Raw genomic sequence first — 23,122 nt, 5'->3', positions numbered from 1 at the left:
TTGCCTTTTGTCGGTGTAATATTATCGGTCATTGGCGGAGCTTCGTAACCATTGTGGATAAACCTGGTGAATGGGTAAAATCAACGTCAAGTTTCCAAGGCAGATATGTAGCAGGGATGCAAAAGTCGGTAACTTACCGTTGGCCAAGGATTATATCCTTGAAAGGACATCGTCGAGTTTGATTCACCATCCGCCTGGTCTGAGGCAATTCCTTTATTCGAACAAGAAAACACAGTTTTTGAATGGTTACTTGTCGACTAGCTGACGCTAATTTAGCAAGGATAATAAACGTCGGTCGACAAGTATATTAACATGACAGGTCGAAATGAATATTGGACAATTGACTGTAATTCCTAAAATTTAGCTCAAAATGAATGTGCTTAAGATTCATCGGTGATTGGTAAAAGCGAATGGAACGATAAATAATGCCGAACCGTTTGTTTAATGTAAGCGTACATCGATTAGTTAAAAAGGATTTAATCAAATTTTGTACTCTCAAAATATGTACGTTGATATATTTATTCATATTTACTGCTATATCAATATATCAGTGGGTATAAATATTATTCTTTCCATAAAAACATTACAGTTAATTCTTATTCACTATACCGAAAGTTACGTGGCGATTATTATTATTATATTTACAATAGTCGATAACAACAATTATTTTTTATCCGTATATAAGATTCATAAAACGATATAATATATATTTATATTTATAGATCTTCATTGTGATGATATTTTTTTCTTTCTTGCAATACGTGAAAAGGGAAATATCTAACGGCAGTATATACGTGTATTGAATTCTCTGTTTACTCGAACGTAAGATTGATCGCATTTCATTTGTCTAATGTGTTTGATCGCGCATTTCTTTTATTATTACGTAAGTCCGCAAATATTTATATCCGTATAAATGAAGATGCTACATGATATAGATAATGGAATAAACAGAGGTATCGAATCATTAGCTAGAAGTCAAATTGTCATTACTGTTTTAATTTTACTTTCATCGCTACTATCCGGAAACGACTTTCTCGAAAGAAAAGAAAATCGTTAAATTAATTTGTTTCGTTAAAAATTGATGACAGTATGATTTTCTTTTGGCACAGTAATTTCTATTTCGAAAATATGTTCAGAGCCGAATGAAACTCGATGATATATATGCAAATTCAGTTGTTGCACGAATAACAAGAAAAGAAAATATTGAAGCGAGAAAAAAAAATAAATAAAAAATAAAAGAATCGAAAATAATTTACAGCATCGAAGTAAGCTATGATTAAATTTTTCACTCTTGCGTGCGCTTAAATATACATTAAGATTAATCCGATTACGTTACAATCTAGTAAGCAACACGTGTGATACACCGTAGTATTTCATTTACTTTTTTCTTCTTTTTTTTCTTGCCTTAGCTATTCTCCTCTTATTTATCCCCCCTTTTATGTATAATATTGGTCAAGCACTTTTTCTCTTCAGATGCCCTCATCTGTGTATGTACTTATTTTTACATGTTTGTCTGGATTTACAATATTTACATTGGATGTGTAAGGTATCGTTGAAAAACTACACTGATAATATTCGAACACTATCTGTATGTACCTAAATAACTGTTGCTATAATGATTGAAAATCATCAACGAAGAAGTTCTATCTTACACGTACGGATAGGTGAATTTTCCTCGTCACTATAAAATTCAGCTACTGACAGCGACGAAAATCATAAATTGTATGAATAAATAGAGAAATTAAATAAAAGTTCCATCAACATTTCTTCGCAGTTGACACGGTTAGCTGATTTTCGTTTAGTTCGATGGATTTTCAACTTAGTGAGGAAAACAACTAAACCAGGCAAAGAAAGAAAGAAGGACGTATAAAAGTAAAAGATGATACCAAATGATAATGTTGAAAATTTTTATTGTTAAACGATAATAATTGAATTAAGTTCGTCTCGTAATGCACAATCTTTTATGCCTACATCTATATAACGTAAATATAACGATTCTTGCGGCAATGTGCGTATCTTTCATAATATTTCCAACGATGTTACAGTTAAATGCAGTTGAAAAAACAAAATTTCCCAGTTATCGCCATTTTAGCGTTACGACTACAGGGCTCTTTAATTTTCATACAAATCTAAACGAATCGTATAAAAGTCTGTACAATTTTCAATTCGTGAGATGAAAGGTTGGGAGAAGAAAAAATAATAATAATAATAATTCGCCAGCATATTCACAAGAATATTAAATCATTGAGTATAAAATAAGTTGAATTCGATTCAACGATAATGTCATGTCTCAGTATTGAATTATGTTAAGGATAAAAAAAGGGGGGAAGAAAAATAAAATCAATGATAAATCAACTTGACTTTTCTCCTCGAATTAATTGTTACTCATTAAACTAAAATATTTGTCACGTGATCCAGATGTCCTTCGCCGGTACGAGTCTCTAGATACTGTTTATACGTTATCTGTATTTATTGTAACTTAATACATTCACGTATGCTTTGGTTCAGAATATTGGATCAGGTTGACGACTTAAATATTTCACAAGTCACGTGCAACGCACGTTTTCTTCTTTTTTAATAAAGAATACAAAACCTTATAAATGGAATGGCGTCAATTGTAGAAAGAAAATAAAAGAAATTAATAATCGATTAAATACAAATAAACAAGAGAAAGGGAGAGAGAGATAGAAAGATAGATAGAGAGAGAGAGGAACAATAGTGTAAAATACAAGCATTTACAATTGAGTTTTAGCAATTAAAAATCGTCATTATTTTCATTTCATACATGACTAGTGAGGTTAGTTATGTATGAAAGGGGCTTCCGGGACCAAAAATCACGCTTCTTCCTATTCCGCATAAGATTATGATGAAGAAAATCGATAAGCACTCGAAAGGTGTTGTTGGGGAACTGATACTATTTTGAAAATTTCACAATGAATACATCTGTAGAGAAGATTATATGTTCTGTTGAATCAAAGTTATGCTAAGTAAATAAACGAAATGTCAAGAATGTACTTGCAATATTTCTTTATCGCGCGAAGAGAGATATTGGGAGTGAGAAGCCAAACGTTGAAAAATAATGTCGATTTTCAACACTGTCGTTAATATGTCTGTTATAATGAATAGATAAATATACACATTAATTAGTACACTTTTTATAATACTAACGATAGTAAAATAAATCCTATTTGAAGACTAGGCGTCTTAAAAATTCGACATTTATTAGTATGTATATATTTCTATCTATGACAGGCATACGTATATACTATATATGCATAATAGTACATACGTAAATTATACGTATAACACGTAATGTTTTATATTGAAAAATATCAAGTTTTGCGACAACGATGTATATCAAGTTATTTCCCCCAACTCTCTCTTGCGTTTATGGTCAATCATAGGATTTATAGACATAATAATAATGTATACGTATAACCTTAGAAATAAAACATGTACGTACGTATTATGATAATACGTACATGTAAATTAGTTTCATGTTACCTAGCCTAACTAAGCAGCCTCTATTCAAGTCTAACAAAGGTATAGGCGTTGGCTAGAGCAATGGTTATTTTTTTTTTTTTTTAATTTGTATTTTTACCAAAATATTTTCCTGTTCCAGTTCTCGAAACCGATATTAATAGTCCGTGGCTATAAAATGCATCATACCTGTGATTACGTTCCAATTTTAAAACAATCAGCCGTTTACATATCCTAGCTGTACGTACATACCAAAGCAGAACACTGAATTGATTATCGAGGAGTATCTCAGGTGGATTCAGTAAAGAAAACGCAAGTTTTCGAAGAGACGACAAGAAGAAATCATGTGCTAATTTGGCTGACCTTACTTAACGTATGTTCTTTCAACGTACGTACTTATGTGTACAAAATGAACATGAGGAAACGTTGAATTTCGTTGAACAATGTTCGCCGTTAACGAAACCGAGGTGTAGCGGTTCGTATTCTACAATGTGACTCTGTATTTCTATTGATCCTCAACGTTGGATATCCCGTTAATTCGAAAGTTTTAGTTAGAAAAATAACAATAACAATAATCGTTTCTCGAGAGTTTAAGTAGCGAGAATTCAGGAATGCCGTGAAAGAAGGAATAAAAATAAAAAGTCTACAAAAGAAACAAGTGCAGCGTCGATAAGCGAATCGAGAGATAATTTATAATTCCAGTATTCCCCAATTCTCCATACATTTCACGACGATGAGGATTTAGTTTGAAAAAGAGATACTATATAATAATACGTTTCAGGAATGTATAACGTTTTCAAGTATATGTTAATCGTTTAACATTCTACAAGTAAAAAAGTTCAAGCAACAGTCCACTTAAAAATATAATATAATATAAAATATCACTTTTTTTTTTTTTTTTGTTCTTCTTTTTTACATCATCTCATATACATATTTTCCCCTAGCGTCGAACAAAAACAAGCTTTTCGCTCTTCGGTTGTCGTTGAAGGCATTGAAAAAAATTACAAATGCGACACTCAAATTCTACAAGCGACTAAAAGAAAATTTGGAACAGGTTTTCTCCGGCGTTTCTCGCTGACAACGAAACGAAAAGTCGAACAACCTGATCAAAGAGCTTGATTAAGTTCGACACGCGCCCGACGTAATTCTTCTCTTCCAATTACCGAAGGCTTCAGGGTAAACTTGAGGAAATGACGCGAAACGGCCTGAAGTATAAAGCTCGGACGGATCGAGCAAATTCTGCGGCGGAGGTGGCCAATTCCTCCCCGCGCCCCCACGGCGCACGTTGATTTTACAATTATTCGAAGAATGTACGACAATAACTGCACGAAAGTCTCGCTAAACGTTGCAGAAACACGATTAAACCGACGCGGCGGAACTCGACTGGCTGAGCGTTTGGGTTTTTTGTTTTTAACACCGTTCGACGGATGAAAACTCGAAAAGAGATTTACCGTAACACAAAAATGGTACATCATCCGATTTTTAGATTGAAAAATTGAAAATAGCTAATGGAATGTTGACAAAATTTTCACTCCTTTCAAACTGGTCAATTTGTTTAGCACTTTTATCTCAATATTGCAATCCTTAGATCTTACTAAATCTCTTGAAGAATTTCACACGGACTAATAATTTTTGTCAACTACGAAGCTTAATGTTAATAAGTTTTTTTTTCAACTTTTCGAGATTTGTGAGCTACGTCTAGCTCCCTTCCAGAAGATCCTTGTCGAGTGTTGATTATCGGTCCGCAATTTGTATAATACACCCGTTGAATCGTCGTTTCGTTTCGTTTTGTTGTTTATTTTTGTGTTATCGTCTCCTTCTTCTTCTTCTTATTATTATTATTATTTATCTCTTGGTAATATTCTGTTCTTAGATTTTGTACAGTGTAATAATAATGAATCAACGTGAACGACCAGCGCGCTGCCTGATACAGGCGAGCTGCTAGACTGCCGTGGGGGCCCTTGATTGTCAATGCCATTTAGCCTTCTGGGCAAATATGTCCGCCCGTAGATTTTGCGCGAAGCATATGCCCAGTATCTGAAAAAAGATAAAAAGCGGGTAATGATTCAAAGGCGAACAAAATATGTAGAGATGGTCTAAATTTGTTGCGGAATATGTACGAATGAATCATTGACTTATTACACGTAACGACGATATGTACAGTGGCAACGTGCGCATTGCGACAAGCGATTACGTACACATAATACAAAAGAAAAAGAAAAAAAAAACAAGATGAAAATAATTGAATGAATAAATAAATAAATAAATAAATAAAGGACATTCCTGCGACTGCATGTTCATCTGCAAGACATCTCAAGATGATGTTTACAATGATCGATATCTTACCTTATATTTCACGGAAGCGTCGATCGGAATCTCCTCGCTTAAAACTACAACGATTGCCTTACGATTAACTATCAAGTTATTCAATATACATGTATGGAAGAAATACATTCTGCAGGAGAGAAAATTTTTATTTAATATAACGCATATTAATCACCAGACTTTGTTCTGTTTTAAATTTCCACAATTTTATCAATTTTCATTGTATTATCAAATCACGAGCACGCTTTGATAGAAACCATTCGTGTCTCGACGACTCGTAAAAAAAAAAAAAAAAAAAAAAATTAAATCAGCAGTGAACAAGTGACGCGCGCATTAAACCGGATAATTTATTAAAAAGATAAAAAGAAAACAATTCCCTGAATTCACTGGTGATGATTTTAAATACGGGGCAAGGTGAAAGAGTCGCGTGTATCTCGGGTGATATATCGTTAATCGGATAAGAATAAAATGTGGGTAAAGTTAGATATTCATGGGATAAAGACGAGGGGAGGTAAGAGGCTGCGGTGCAGCTTCGCGGAGATCAAGATTGGGTCCATCGTACCTGAGCGAAAGCCGTGCAAACAGCACTGCTGGCAATGGCAAGTAGATTCCTCTCCATCCATTCTTCGCCCGCCTGAACGCATCCCTTATCATTGATCACCTTGGTTACGTCAAAATTCTGAAAAAAAAACAAACAAACAAAAATTCGAAACTTCTTAAGTCTTACCGAATGCAGGATTAGTTGTTGTTAGTAGTCCAAAGGATCTGCGATGCCTCGGCCATTCGGCGGGGACTGAAAATTTTTACCGATACAACTCGATCTCCGTTTTTCTTTAATCGTGATAAAACAAACAAATCAGCGGTCTTACAGTTATACTGTATTAACGGTAAAGAATTCCAATCAGGAAGTTGGAGTTGAATGCATGGTAGATAAAAAAAAAAAAAAAAAAACGCGAAACATACAAGAGATATAATCTTTAAACGTTGAAAAGGTTAGATACAACCGCAATTACATTAATAATCTCTTAATTAGAAATGCCCGCACACTTCTGTGTACAACGATACTTCGAAGGCCGTATTTAATTACCTCCTCGCAATGTACGGTACACAACTTAATTAACGGAATCAAATTTCTCATCTCAAGTAATAAAAGAACGCGATAAAAAAGAAATTAACGTTGAAGGTGAAAAATTATGGGGTTTCAAATTCTACACCCTCCTTAGCGCATGTAGATGAAATATGCAACGTTCAACAACGGCGCGGGCCGGGCGGTTTAATCGCAGGCTTTGCTAAATAGATAGTTCTAAGTGGGCTCAATAATTCACCGATTAAACGAACCTGCTGCAGGATTAGATTAACGGCAGGTAATTTACAGCTCGCATGGTTTTACCTCGCAGAGAGCCATGAGGTTACAGCTCTGCCAATGCTATTTCACCTTCGATATAAAAGTTCTACTCGCGGTTCGCACGAAAGGTCAAACGTGAAACGTTTTTTTTATTTTTTTTTTTTCCCACTTCGAAAATTTCTCTGTGGAAATGTAAATTCCCACAATTATTTACTTAAACAACTACTTACTTACCCAGTAAATTCCAACGATTTCATTTTACCATCTTAATATTATGCAATTAGTAAACGTATGCTTCGGAATATGTACACACATGTAACAGCTTTACGCGGGCATAAATTAAACTGACACATACGTGGTACAACAATTTTTTACGAAATTATACATACGAGTACTATACGCATGCGAAAAATATGTATATATTTATGTATATGAATACGCGTCACGTGCATTGCATGTATAAAAAGTTACGTTAGGAGATAAATGTTGAATTACGTCTTGCCAGAAAGTGTAATGAAAAAAAAGAAGAAGAAAACAAAATGTTTATTATTTCCAATCGACAAGCATTATTAACAATCATAAAGATTATATTCTGTACCTATCGATCGCTGCATGCATTAAAACATGAATTTCTCACCTTCCGTATGTCCGTTTTAAAAAGAAAATCATTACGTGACGTCTGGTGACGATAAAATGAATTCACGATTCAGGATTTTCACTCGAGTTAGAAAGTGTACTAAAAAATATCTATAAAGCGTCAGTTTTTCAAAATAAACTAGTCAATCTGATTTTCATCAACTCACGTCACTTGGGGTACCGTTAAAATTAATTAAAAATTAAAAAAATGGCAACATTTCGTTATAATATCCGATGAAAAGCGAGACTCGATCGAGGGAAATGAAGAATAGAAAACCACTCAACACGTGCATACGGAAGGGTAGAGAAAAATGTCGAGGCATATAGATGTCGGGGGTGATTGTCGGGTACCTGGAGGACCATAACACCAACGGCGGCGCCGGCAACGGGGACGAGGTTCAACTCGACCCACTCTTCGCCGGCCCTTAGGCACCCTCTTTCAAAGATACTTCTTTCCCCTGGCTGCACACCCCAGGAGAAAGAAAGACAACAATGCTTGGTTAGTGTAAATAGAGCTGAAAGCATGCGGAGCCGCCGATTTTTCAAACTCGTGTCTTATTTTTCCATAATTTTTTTCTTCACCCCATTTCCTCGAGGGGGTTCCTCGACAATTAATTACATCTACAGGTTTGGCGCTGTGGCATTTAGCGATCAATCGGCAGCTTCGATTAATCGTTTTTCCCATTAATCGGCTAATCAACGATTTCGGTTAATCGTTTTACTGACCGATCGATTAAACGACGGTTTCGATTCATATACGAGGCAACTTCGATCAAATCGCTAATCAAAAAAATCGCCGGAATATTTTAAACGAGCATATTCTTACTGGAACAACTAGGTATGTATATTACACATATGTGTATATAAATTGTGCGATGTTCTTCCGGAGGCGGTCGGTAAAAAATAACGAGGATGATAACGACGACGAGTGGGGGAGCAATATAAAAATATTTGCATAATATGCAATTACACTCGAGGTATTATTAGGGCGCAATATAATTGGTGTATAGGTACGCGCGCATATAATACGTTCTAAAAGGACCCCTCAAATAAGGAAAAGAGTCCTCAACCGAGAGAGGTACGATAATTTCTCGTCTCTGCCCCCTCGTTTTCCGTCTAATTAGGTTCCTGGCCGCATCCTGACCTGGTTTGCAATTCCCCCTCTTTTGTGGCTAATAATTACCCACGTCCCCGACGACAGAAGTTTCAACTCGGTGTTGAAAACATCGCTTGGACTTCTCAACGTTATCTCGCGTATATCGAGGGTGAGGCTAATTATCTCAATAGATCTCAATAGGTATTAAAAACCGACGAATAAAAATGTGCCTTGTATTTTTTCTCATCTTTGGTAGATCCTTCTGAAATTATACCTTCCGTTTTTTCTTTTTTTTTTGTAGTTATACAAGTGTATTTGATTTGTAAGTATATAAAAATTTTTATTCAATTCCCCGAATGGTACGAGTTTTCTCAAGTATTATTTATTTACTGATTTATTTATTTTTGCAATATATTGATTATCCAAATTGAGCTGCACAGGGCAAGAATTTTTCTTCCGACTTTTTTCGGAATAATGTCAAGACAGAAAAGAAAATACAAAGATTTATGTCATTCCGTCACTTTCGATCGTATCATAGTGCGAATTGTACGAATAAATCTTCATCCCAATACCGACGTTTCGTGATTCGTTGATTTTTCTACTGTTACAATTTTCCCGGGCACTTCTCAAATGTTCCGATTTCCAGGATTTTTTTTGGCAAAACTTACTTCTACAGCGAATTTTCCGATGAGAGATGGAGAAAACTTTTCACCAGGGAAGATCGTCGCGATTGAATATCGACTGTATAATTTTTATACGTCAAATATACTACACTGTACTATACGTATAACTATCTCGTAAAAATGATAGAGTCGATTTATTCAAACCGAATACTTACATAGCCGGGCTTTCGCACGTCGTATCCACACTGTTTGTTCTTGATAATCTCCTGAAAAGTATTTCAACAAGATTAAATAAAAAGAAGTAAATTTACCAGCAACAAATCTGTCGAATAGAATATCCGACACGTCAAAGTAACGACAGAAAAACAAAAAATTAAAGTCATAACTTCCGACGGTTGAAGGACTTGACTTACGATTATAGAAGAATATCGATAAAAGACTCGGTCTACTCAAAGTTTAGGTATACATGTAGGTATTATACCTTTAATGAAAAACAATGATACAGAGTGAAACGATCTTACGTTTGGTTTCCGCTTGCAGCAGCTAAAAGGCACACCGCATGCTTCTCTCGACCCAATCTCACTCGAGGAGCAGTTGAAGTAGTTGTTTCGGTCCCAGTCCTTGGGGCCCTCGATTCCGCAACACTGCAGCTGCGAAACGACACCCTCAACGATAAATTTACCCCCTGGTTTTCGATTCGAATTTCGGATAAGGGCGGATAGCGGGACGAGTGAATAAGAAAAAGAAATATAAATTATCTCGAAACGAGATACATACGTACATACCGACACATGTGTATTCCACAGCAATCGTAACGACAACGAAAAGAAAAGAAAATTCAGAATAAACCGAACCGTTTATAAGCACGCAGAGATCGAATGGTGCAAAAGTGTTGATGCGATGTAAAATAAACTAACGATATCCGAGCTTCTGTTGCTGTTTATAAAACTGGCGGTAAATTTTTGATTTTATCATTTGTCAAAGAAATCATAAAATCTAAAATTACCGAAAAGGAAACAAAATTGCGTGGATGTTATATACACTGAGAGAAATTTTTAGTTCCGGTTACCGCTCCGTCCGTAACTAGTTTCATTTTTTACCACAATCGAAAAATATAGTTCCAAGTAGATAATGAAAATTAGTTTTCTAACTGTTAGCTGTCAGAAAGTCTAGTATCCGTTTCTATATTCTTTCTCATCGCGATCACTCTTACCATATTTCCTTGCAACTGTTGCGAAAATTTAATGCTTGTGCAAAAATAAATTGACGTTAAAGCCTTGTTTAACGAAAAAAGTAGAGTAAACCTGACAAACTGATTTTGCGTTGCAATTACCAAAAAAAGGATCGACGATAGCGCAAAATGGTTACGCGTACCTCGTCTCTCAAACAATATTCGAACAGTTTATTCAACGATACCTGTTTTACTGAATTTTTCTAGTTACTCCAACAAATAAAATTTTTCTCAGTATAGTACCTAACATTGGATAAAATAGGGATATTTTCTGGTATTAATTAATTGAAGGGCAGATATTAAGGTGGCGCCAAACAGGGGTTGAATGTTGCACGTATATATGTATATATATATATATATATACATATGTATACACACGTATATACACACATACACAGGTATGCATAAGAGTCGAGAATTTGGAGAGCTATCGCCGTGCGAGAATCTCGGCTGCGTAGTAAAGTCACCCAAGTTTCATTAAACCTCAATATTTCACGGTCGGTGGAAGCCCGACCCGTGTAACCACTCCTTGCCTAATTTACTCCACAAACACTACTTTTTGGCATCGGTATACTTGTCTGCTTTGCCCTCAAACCTCTGAAGGCGTCCAACTTTTTTTTTTTCCTCGTTAGTACCTACATAATTTTCCCTCCAGCAGCTTGTCAGTTTTAAACCAGTTCCATAACAGGTATCTAATTCGTTACGTACCTTCGGAACTTTGTAATTAATAATATAACGTGGAACGGATTTTTTCTTCGAATGAAAATCATTCAAAAATGACGAGAAAAATATAAATAAATAAATAAATGAATAACGATACGAAAAGAAAAGAAATATTCTATCAAGCAATAATAGTACAATAGTAATTTACCCAGTCCTCCTGAATCCAATCGATCAGATTCTGTTGATCGGGATCTTCTCTGTAGTGAATTATGAAAGCTTGAAATCCACCCGTGGCCTGTGACTTGATCTGTTAACGTAAAATATGTGAATGTGAATTAGAGAGAGTAAGCATATGCATACGTGTAAAGTACGTGTGACAGATAAAACAGAATTTGATATAGAAAAAAAAAAAAGAACCAATGTCCCAAATAACCGATCCATTTTTTCCAACGTCTGATTTTTACGAGCTTGCCACGGCTATTCCATCGGCTTTTATATATACACGAATTTCGTATACGCCTGAAATTTGTTTTCCACCTCATTTCCTCGTTTTCTCGGCTGGAAATTTCGAGGACCGACATTTACGTGGCTCGGCATCTCGATTTTTATTAATTTCACGAACATTGGGTTAATTCTCGTGGTGAAACGGTCGAGTACACTCTTCGCGAAAAAATTATATTCCAAATCTGTGAAAGATGAGAGAAGAATGAGAAAAAAAGAAAGAAAAAAAATAGCGGAAAAAAACCATCGTATGACTTGTCTATAAATAAATAAATAAATAAATAAAAATAACAGAATCGCTGCAGACTCTCGGAGTATTTTCTTCGTCATATTTTTTTCTTCTTCTTCTTTCAACTCAAACTTCCATATCGCACAATTCGTCGAAACAGAAAACGTGTACTGTCAATATTATATTTATTACATGATTGGACTTTTGAACGACAGCTGTTACATAAATTCTGCCGTAGAGTATATATGTATAGGTAGGTATATAATATAGTATATAAACACGTAACGTACATCGCGGAAGTCGCTTCGAGAAGGTTGTGAAAAATTCACGTTAAAAAAAATGAGACTCACCCAATCTTTAAAGACGAATCCCAATATGCCAGCTGTCATTTCCGAAAGAAGTAACAGCGCCAAAAATATCGCGTACTGTAACAGAAGTAAATACGTGTATGATTATTTTCATTCGTTATATTTTTTTTTTTTAATTCAACCTTTGCGACATTGCAGACAGTCGAGATTGTCTAACAGGTTGAAAAAGATATCGTCGTGGAGATCGATCGCTGATCGAGAAAGAAAATACGTAACAACTTCCGGCAGTTTTTTCTTTTACATCATTTTCACGATAAAAAATTTACCGACACGTACCGCTGGTAAATATACTCGATTTTACGATCGAATCAAGCATTCGAATTTCGACACGTTATACGCGAGATCGAGTCGTATTAATTCCAACTTCATTAGACCCGCGATTCTATTATACCGCATAATAATTTACCGCACGCTGCGGTCGGTGCAAATATTAGCGAAATTACACAGCGTTTGGAAACTTTGAAAAATTTCAAACACAGCGAACCGTAAATTAGAGCGGACGCGTAACGCTATTCCAGGAATGCACTATTAGATTGTAACTGCTGCACAAGTATTTCACATGCACAGGTGATTTAATCTGTGACCGATGATGGAAATGGTAGACACATGTATATATATATATATTTATACCGCTTTGGCATTGAAGACCGAAAAACTCGTTTGAATTCGTTAATTGACGAACCTTGACAAGCGGATGGAGTAAAAGTTGACGATTCGAGAAACTGCTGTAGAGTTGTTACAACGATTAGGCTTAACTTGAAACCGAATCGTTTTAAAGAAACGAAGATTATTTGTTCACATTATAGAAAATAATTCAGCAAACGATTGATTGAATAATTTACTTTCAGTCTTAAATCCGTGGTATCTGCATATTTCCACTTCCATCCGTTACGGTGGTTTGGATCGTGTTAAAAAAAGAGCTGAAAAGTGGATTGCTTCTCGGAATTGAAATTATATTTTCGTCAAGGTATAAGGAGAGAAAAAAATAAATAAAAATTGAAATCACTACCGCGAAGAGCGCGTTAAAAACGCGAATATATGTATGGATAAGATTTATTTCCAGAAGCTGGAAAACCTCCGGCGTACGAACTTTGATATTCCGGTTTGATCCTTGGGGACATAATTTGAGGATACGTATATTAGGGATATAAGGAAAGCAAGATAGCTGCTTAGCTGCATACCTAATATACATACATGGATATGTACGCCATATAAACAATACATGTATCGTGCTGTGCATAGATAAGACTTTTTTAATAACGTTAGATAAGCCCGGGTATATATCCAAGGTACATGTATGTATACCTATGTGTACAGAAATACCGAGAAGGACGATAACGTAGCAGAAGTAGTTGTAAGAAATTACGATACCGGGTTGTTCGGTAGTAAACTTGACTGAAACAAGCCGATCGCCCAAGTTTTTAACCCCCGTAAATCCGAACTTGCGGTTTATTAAACTTGACGTTAAAAAAAATCCGACAGTAACATGATATTAACAGTTATTCATACAAATCGAAAGAACATTGTGACGAAATTTGCAAGAAAAAAAATGTCCAGATTTGTGAAATTGTTATACACGTATTCTTATGTACCTAACGAAAATAAGCAATATTGAAATAATTATAAGCACTAACCGCAGCTAGTAAACACGTGTTTTCTCTCAACGCGCCAACGCATCCTGTGAATCCGATGATGAACGTCACTGTGCCTGTAAAAAAAAAGAAACAATCAAACGGTCTGAAATTAGTTACAGATTGTAAAAATTATTTCACAGAAATTTGAATTATTAGTTTACTGTAAATGATTTTTTTCTTCTTTCTTCCTGTGCCGTGTCAGGGTGATATTTTAATATCAATGAAATACAAATTAGAAGCTCGTTAAACTTCGCGATTTAGAGTCTGTTTTATCGATTCGTTTAAAAAAAAAAAAACAATCAAGAATCTCCGTCCTTAGATAAGCTTAATTCTCGGAATCGGAGCGCATGCGTAAAACTAAAAAACAATTTTGCGTAATATTCTACACATTAATCGTATCCTTTGGCTTCTTCGAGATATTCAATTAGGGGTACATCCTCGGAGTAATTAGCAATCAACGTCGAAACGGGAAGAAGGTGGGTTTAGAATGATCCGCATCACCTGCAGCTACAGAGGAAAATCTGTGCTGCAGAAATTAGGTAAATATGTATATAGAATAGCACCCTCTGGAAACTGGCTAATTCGTTCCCGTAGGTTAATAATCCAAAACCCTTGAACCTTTCCTTTCATACGCGTAATAGGTATACGTATATAAAGGATGGTTTAATTACCGAGAACTTATTACGACATCCGCTTACTGTCGTGTTATAATATTATACGTGCGACGCTATGAAAATTCCCCGCAGATTTCTGCTACCTCCATTCCTACTGCACGCGTATGTATATATACATATATATATATATAGATTTATATACATAAATGTATACATATGTACATAAACAAAGCTTTACCGCTCTCGAATACCTTTGAAGAGATCCGGAGCTGTTGGTCATTGCGGCATGAAAAATGTTTCCGAGCGTGAAGAGAGAAAAAACGATTTTTTACCGCAATTTCGTTTTACTTTCTTTTTTTCTTTTAATTTTATTATTATCATTTCGTTTTACCTTTCTCTCTCTCTCTCTCTCTCTCTCTATCTCTCTCTCCTTCTCTCTTCATCTCTTTCGCGCTCTGCGAAATATCAACGAAACCGTATAAGATGGTGTATCAAGACGTATAGGTATAATATGTGGGAGGAAAATCGATACGCCATCTTTCTGAGCAACGCAATATCATCGGGACAACGCCAAATCCTTTTACATACATATAGATGTATACATGTAGATATATATCATGGTGATACAGCTACTTTTGTGACGAAAATATTTCCACCTGGGTGGATAAAAATTCATTGACGTATTAGATGTTACACACTGACGGGGAAGAAAAAAAAAACATTCTTGTAGCCAATCTCGCGGTGAATATCTGACGTTATAGAAAGTGTGTTTACATACATATGTGTCTAGAAATGTTGTAAACGAAAAATAAAAGTTGTGAGAATTTTTTCGGAATTTTCAGTACGTTTAAACCATATTTTAGTTGATGAAAAAAAAAAATATTAAAAGTGGTGAAAATTTATTGTATTTGTAAATTGAACAACCGGCGAATCCACTGTTCGAATAGAATCGTTACTAATAGATAGATTAGATCTGAGAAATTTCAAATGCAAAATTAACTGGAAGAATTGTACACTTTAACGACAACCGCGATCCTCCCGGCATTACATCGGCCCTTGAACGCTGCAACTTTCCGTAGAATCGGGTATACACGTTATATATCACGATGTTCTCTGACCGTCGGTGGATTACACGCACGACGGTATTGACGTAATCTAATTAATGCTAAGAACATGATACGAGCGGCGGTATCGCCGATGGATGGATGGACGGACGGATGGATGCACCGACTGACTCTGACAGTGATTACGGAGAATGATGGGAAGGATGGATGAATGGGAGTCCACGTATATCCCGCCGTCGCCACTCTCTCTATTCTAGGCATAATATCGGCCACCTGACCACGAGAAGCGTCATCATTTTGTTGCACGCGAAGAGGATTTCACGGTTATTGGAATTGCGCAAGGACCAATTTCACAGAGTGATGACTTTTTTCTTCCTTTTTTGTTTTTTTTTTTTTTGTCTATTCCGTTACTCCGCCTAACTTCGAAGATTGTCTTTTCGGGAGAATCAAGGCTTGCGGCATTATCGATCAAGGGTATTCCGAATTATATCCGACGTATTGGATACATCGAAATTAACGGTATTGTGGCATGCACAGTTTTTTTCTTATAATAATTCTAAACGAAAAAAAAAAGAGAAGAAGAAGAAGAATAACTTTCTCACCGCCGTGACGAAGTTTCAGTAAAAATTATATCAACCAATCAAACCGAAAGGCTAACACTGTAGGCTGTAATTTAACGATATTATACAATACTCTTTCTCAATAGCCACTTAGCGCTTTTTTCATAGCTATAAATAGTTACAATAGTTGAAAACTTCTTTCGGTTAAAATTATGGATACAGTCAACGATCCGAAATATTAACGAATCACGATATATTTTACCAGAAACGTCACTACTTGATATTCAGCATCGATAGTTATGAGTAAATTATTAATACAAATCTGATTAAGAATGAATTCGTGTTGAAAAAATCATTCAACTTGACCGTTTCGATAGCGATAATTTACATATAATACAAAGTGATAGGTAGATTCCAGAATGAAATTGTAAACCCCTGCGTGACACAGACGTATAAATTAAAATCAGGCGTATCACTCCGCGTGGAAAACAAGGACGGTAAATTAACCCCGTAGCAGTAAAGAGAGATATTTTAGATATATAAGGAAAGACGGACAGCTCGCGATAAAGCTCCGTGTAAGATGTTACGTACGTATATATATATATATGTAAAGCCGTTGGAAGTAAAATGTAGATTTTCTCTCGTTGGCACGTTCGCGGGTTGATAAATCAAGTAGTCGGACTCGATGTTAGGGAAGACTCGAGGAAGCCGCGTGTCTGCGCTTCACACTTGCCGCATGCAAGTGCAAGTGCAAGTGCAAGTGCAACTGCGATGCGCGATACTCGTTACGTAATACGTAATACGAACGAATGCGTCGAAGGTTGGAAAAGAATTTGGTAAAATTCATTTGTCGCTATTTATCTCACTTGAAAACGACGCGTTCGAAATGAGTTTTTATCTCTTTCTCATCTTCTTCACCATTTTTATTTACAATTTATTTACATCTGATGTATTTGAATGGAGTGCAGAGTCAATCGCGTGTTCAAGTCAGGCGCGCACTGCTCAGCGATAAGAGGAAGCAAAAAAGCTTAGCAAAGTCCTTTGGGTAGTGAAAAATACACGACGCTGCGTATACTGAGAAGAGTGTTCAAAGAGGCATAAAAATTCGCGTTGTGTATATTTATACGAAAATATACACGCGCGTACGATATGTACGTAGATACGTAACGGTGAATACGGGAAAATTTCTTGGCTACGCGTAATCAAAGGACAGAAAAAGCGTAAACTAGGAGGAAAGGTGAAGGAATGAACGAATGAATTTCTTTCTTACGTATAGAAAATTTCTACTAAATTCGTCTGACGCGTGTCTTTTCATCGGGATGTTTAAAAGAAAGAAGCGGCAAAACAAGAAGAAAGACGAATATATAGAAATAAAAAAAAATCTCGCTTCTTTTTATACTTCAGGGTCGAAAAGGCTTTCATTGCTACTTTTTCACCGAGTTACGTGTATAACGTACTCGAGACGAGGAGCAAACAAAAACAAGCGAACGAAATCAGACGAAAGTGGAGCTAAAGAAACTAAGAAATAGGTAAAAATGCTGCATATTTTTTCATCCAAGTCGAAATTGAAAGATTCAAATTACTTGTATCGCAATATCTAAATAAAAAAAAAAACAAGCTACTTATTCGTAAAATTACTTATATTTCTTTGCACGACGTCGGCGTTTCGCTTGCAACAGTTACGTAATTTATGGTAGAAAAAGAAAGAAACAACAACTGGTAAGCTATCATTTTTATTTTACCAGTATCTACATAAAATATTGCACAAGATTTTAACTATACGTGCTTTAGAATAGTTTTAACGACTCTCCAGAGTTTCTCGTTTCTACGAAGTTATCGTCAGACATGTGTGTGTGTGCGTGTGTGTGTACATGTTTACACCTAAGAAGAAAATCTCGATATCTCACGAGCAGCGATTAAGATTCGAGAAACACGCGATCAGCCTCATCACAGAATCAAGCGAGCAATGCACCTTTCAATTTTCGCATATTCGTATAAAATTAATTGTCAACTATTAATTAGCCGGAAGAAAAAGTGTGATATAGAAATAATGAAATTTTTTATTTATTTATTTTTTTTTGGAAATATCGAGAGCGTGCAATAATTTGGAACAAATACTGTCGGCATTAATTTCTCTCGTTGTTAAACTCCAGTTGTAATAATTAAATCGTCACTCTTACACTTTGTCCAATGATTACATTACATTTTTCAATGGTTGAAAAATTGAATAGCGGCAAACTTACCGATTAGAATGAGAATGAAGGCCGGATCGAGCGCGACGTTCGTCAGGCGAGACAAGTTGTTGAAAGTGTCCTTTTCCGTCCAGGCCCAAACCCCGACTGCCATGATGCCGAGACCGAGCAGCTGAAAGGAAAAAAAATACGCAAGAGACGCGATTAGTCACAACGATATTGAATTTTCGTTAGTTTGACACACGATTCAAGTTTAACACTCTGCCCTGTATTTTTGGATATTTTGATGTCACAGTTTGTTAATTATCGGAAAATGACGATTGAAAGTGTAATTGACAGTCGGGCGATAAAAAGGTGTATACAATCAGATTTCGATGGGATGATTAATTGTCGCCTGGCCGAACGAGCAATCGCATGGACAGGCTGAACGGGAAGAAGGGGGGGAGGGAGAGAGAGAAAGAGAGAAAGAGAGAGAAAGCTGCGTCCTGCAACTGCAACATTTCGGCTGACCAAGCACGACGACAATTAATTTCAGATAATGAGGGATGCCCAATGATTCTGCTCCCTCGAACGTGACATTTCTATTATTCCGTTATATCGGGTCAACGAGGGAACGCTGAACCCCGTGTACATATGTGTAACACATATGTGTACGTATATATACATATAGCTATGCATCACATTCGTAGGTTAATTATACAAGGTAGATGTAAAATACTTGTAACAAGTTTCGTTGAACACGTCACCTATATCATATACGTTTGGTAACAAGACTATGCGAGAGCTTGAAAATTCTGTACACAGGCATTTTTATCCATTTATCGATTAATAGATTTCCAGTAAATCTACAGTGACGTAGTTTCGGTACTTCTTTATTTGATTTTTTTTTTTTTAACTTATTTACTTTTTTTCTCTTTTCATGCTTTGGTGATAGTTATTGTACAATGATTCAAAGAGGAACAGATAGAGAGAGAGAGAAGTGCAAACAAAGCGACGATATTAAGAGAAGTATTTAGAAATCTGTTTTATGCATCAACCGAGCAAATACACAACCAGTGACTATGTCAAAGGATTGGTTAAAATCGAACCAATTAATCGGGACTGTCTGATAAAAATGACATTAAAATTTTTATTCGGGGATTGTATATCACAGGACGAGGATATCATCGCTTTTCCATCATCAAATGTTCATATAAATTTTTTTCACCTATCTTCCTTTCGATTTTTTCGCTATTATACGCTAGTTGGCAATATCGTAACACGAGTTTCTTTGTCGTTTATTATATGCGTCGGACTTTTGAATGCGAGTGGTAAAATGACAGGGAGAAGAAGTCCGTGTCTCGGAAGCAGAGAGAATGTTTCGTGTAAGACGTATAGACAAGTAGGACCAGGTATTATCCGGGTTTACAATTTTAATCTCTTCGGCTGTGTAATCAGGTGCCCAACGAGGAGCAAGAGGGCTTATATCAGCTAACCCTTGAATCCCCCTGGATGAACACTTTCCTACAACCAACATTATACAACCCAGTATCGAAATTCGGCCCGATTTATTGCTCGGTGAAAATATTGACGATGAATGCGTCAAGTTTTTTCGCCTTAGGGAGGAATTCTCAATATACATATACATGTGTGTCTTTTTGTAAAATTTCACACATTTTCGAATTATATGTGCGAAGAAGTAAATTGTGTGATGACGGAATGTGCGAAAAAAACATTGTTTGCGAGAAACGGAGAAAACCACGAAACTTTTTCCGTGCAGATAATTTTCCAGCACGCCAAACGGTTAGCGATAGGTATTTTTAATTGGGTTAATTAGAATCAGCCGGGATACCTAAATTGATTCTAGTAACTTCGTCGAACAATTGCTTTATCGTCAACAATTGTTTCCCCGTCAATCACACCTAATCCAGTTTACAATTAACATACGTTGCAAATACTAACGAAAAATTCGTTACAGCTTCGGCAGATGTAAAAGTTTTATTTTTATTTTAAACTCTGGATTGTGAAAAGCCGTTGACTTTTTGTCAAAGAAAAACATTAGAAAAAAAATTAAAAAAAAAAAACGTAAAGAAAATCTGTCCAGAATTTTGTAATTAAGCTCAAAGATTTCTCTCACAAATCGCGTTGTGGATTAATTGAAAATTCAATTAAAGAAAGATCCTGAAAACTACACAGAAGCTTATATACTTTTGTGAAAACTACGATAAGTAACTCTAATTTCTTTCCCTTCTTTTCCTTCGTCTTCTTCTTTTTCTTCTTTTTTCAACCGACGGCTAGACAGAACGAGCCTTGATTGCAGATTCCACGCACATGTATATGTATAACTTAGTCGAGTGGTGGAGATTAATTTTTTTTTTTTTCTTTTTTTTTTACCAGTCTCTGAAGTTCTTACCCGTCCGTGATACAATTCCGATTTAATTTATACTAGTATATATATATATATTTTTTTTTTAATACATATATACACATACATACCGTATCGACAGCATCGCGAAATAACTTGGCTATGATTAATATTATCCGTTTTAAGCTTGGTCGGAAGATAGAAGAATAAAGAACGACGTCAATCCGATTTCTCTTGAGCTGCTGAATCTCTTCTGCACCTTGGAGTAAAACTTTTCCCTCGTGTGAATTATACAGTATAACCAGAGTGTCTAGCGTCGGTGACACATCAAATTCTCTGACGGTTTTTTCCGATTTTCAAGACGAAAACAGACATTTTCCAGAGCTCATTTCAACCTAACTTTAACGACAAACTTGCTGATTTCTAAAAAAAAAGATAAAATTACAGATAAAATTACCAGATATATCAATAAACACTCAAATTTTAAGAAACTAACCGAAGATTAGGATTGGAAGAGTAATTTCCTACATTTCAAAGAACGGTATACTAATGAGAAATAAAATACAAAATTGCCCGACTTTTTCCCGGTTTTTCCAGATGCATGTAAATTCCCTGAAAAATTCCCAGTTTCCTAGATTTCCCTGACAGCCAGACACCCTGAATCAAAGTATTCGATGCGCTTACTTATTCGTAATTTTCAAAGAAATAAAAACACGGTCGACAAACTCGGACAATTTAAAACGACCGCGTATATTGCGGGAATAACTGCATTTAAAAAATTGCGAATTTCCAGCAAGGCGATTCGTATTTAATATAAAATTAAATGTAACAAGTACCCAGAGCCATATAATTCCAAGTCGTTTACAGCTGTTGCTGTTGCACGCGATCCGTATCAAGATCGCGAAAAGATAATTACGTAGCTGACATGCAGGTGTGAGGAATTACAGGCGTCGTATAAACGTATAACTTTTTTCACTTCAATTCTATCACATTGAAAGTTAGCAAAGTTATCGTAACGATTCTTACCGAGGTAAAAGCGTTATTTCGCGATTTTTGAATTGTCTGAAATTCGGTTAAACCGTAATAAAACAAAACACACTCTCATGTATTTCGAAATATGAGTTTCTCAAAAATCCTTGTAAAATAAAGAAAACAGTATATTTTTTCCCTCCTCAATGTTTCGTTACGAAAACGTTACTCGACTTCAACCTATTTCGATTTTTCACTTCTCTAGATCAATTTTTCCCTTCTCTTTACTTCACTCCACCCGATGTGCCGAGACGTATGAAACCTGCCACCGCAGGAGGACAGAAATGTTTACCAATGTACCCTACGGTTTCTTTTTATACCCACTTTCTTTCGGCCCACCCTCTTTCTAGCTTATCGTTTCTTTTCAGATCCAGTTCTTTCACGTGGATTAAGTTTACCCAGCTGAGGCTCTCCTGTCAACCGTTTTGTGAGGAATTACGGAAGCAGTCGGACCAGCCACTCCTGCAATTGCTTTTCTCATTTCTCGTTGCTGTCTCACTTCTGTTTTGCTTCTTACTTTTTACTCTTTTCACAACGCGACGATAAATTCGAACGATATTCGAAGCCGTGTACTTGCGAAAGATCGCAATCGCAGATTATTAATTACAGGCACCGCAAGTCCTTGTGATCTGGAATATACGAGTTTTTGACAAAATTTAACTAGTGACGGATATAACAATACGAGAAAAAAATCTGAAAAGCTGAAAAATGATATCGTGTATAGAAATTGGTTCAGCATTCAAGTTGCAGGTAGACTTGAGTTATAAAATATGTATACAGAGAAAGAGTCAGCAAGCTGAAAACTTTCAGGCTCAATTAAACTCGAGAGGAAAGTTTGCGAGACGTTTGTATATACGTGCGATGAAATCACCTGAACTTTAACCAAAGCATGAAAGTGTTTAATGAAAATTTATTACCGTTTGGCGTTTATGAATATTTGTATAAATTCGATTCGATTCGTTTTCGTTTGTGAAGAATCTTCGAAGTAGTCGATCTTTTACACTGTTGTGGAAAAAATTCATAGACATTAAAAAGTGACGATTCAAAAGAGAACGATGGTTTTCATCGATACCATATCGTTCTGTGCGAATAAAAGCGGTATAGCATAATAATGCAGATCGTTTTCTGGAGCAAGCAGGTGACCTCGTCTCGTCTCGTCTCAGTTTCCTCGAGAATTACGACTTATTT

The 23,122-nt window shown here is 35.9% G+C and overlaps 1 protein-coding gene across 3 annotated transcripts in view; it reads right to left on the bottom strand.

The window, feature by feature from the left end:
* Positions 1 to 501: 501 nt before the first annotated feature.
* Positions 502 to 23,122, bottom strand: part of LOC107217674 (tetraspanin-5) — a 91,241-nt gene continuing 68,620 nt past the window's right edge. The window contains exons 2-10 of one of the 3 annotated variants that reach the window (XM_046735212.1): positions 18,613 to 18,733; positions 14,132 to 14,205; positions 12,480 to 12,554; positions 11,608 to 11,706; positions 10,027 to 10,155; positions 9,721 to 9,771; positions 8,138 to 8,248; positions 6,368 to 6,484; positions 502 to 5,517 (exon numbers count right to left, since the gene is read on the bottom strand). In XM_046735212.1, coding sequence (XP_046591168.1) covers positions 5,449 to 5,517; positions 6,368 to 6,484; positions 8,138 to 8,248; positions 9,721 to 9,771; positions 10,027 to 10,155; positions 11,608 to 11,706; positions 12,480 to 12,554; positions 14,132 to 14,205; positions 18,613 to 18,733 — 846 coding nt within the window. In that variant the 3' untranslated portion in view covers positions 502 to 5,448. The remainder of the gene's footprint in view (positions 5,518 to 6,367; positions 6,485 to 8,137; positions 8,249 to 9,720; positions 9,772 to 10,026; positions 10,156 to 11,607; positions 11,707 to 12,479; positions 12,555 to 14,131; positions 14,206 to 18,612; positions 18,734 to 23,122) is intronic. The other 2 variants (XM_046735201.1, XM_046735193.1) reach the window with 2 other exon arrangements.

This window comes from Neodiprion lecontei, chromosome 1 (assembly GCF_021901455.1).
Source record: "Neodiprion lecontei isolate iyNeoLeco1 chromosome 1, iyNeoLeco1.1, whole genome shotgun sequence".
Taxonomy (NCBI): Eukaryota; Metazoa; Arthropoda; class Insecta; order Hymenoptera; family Diprionidae; genus Neodiprion; species Neodiprion lecontei.
Note: the sequence above shows the minus strand (reverse complement) of the source record. Positions and strands in the feature narration are given on the sequence as shown.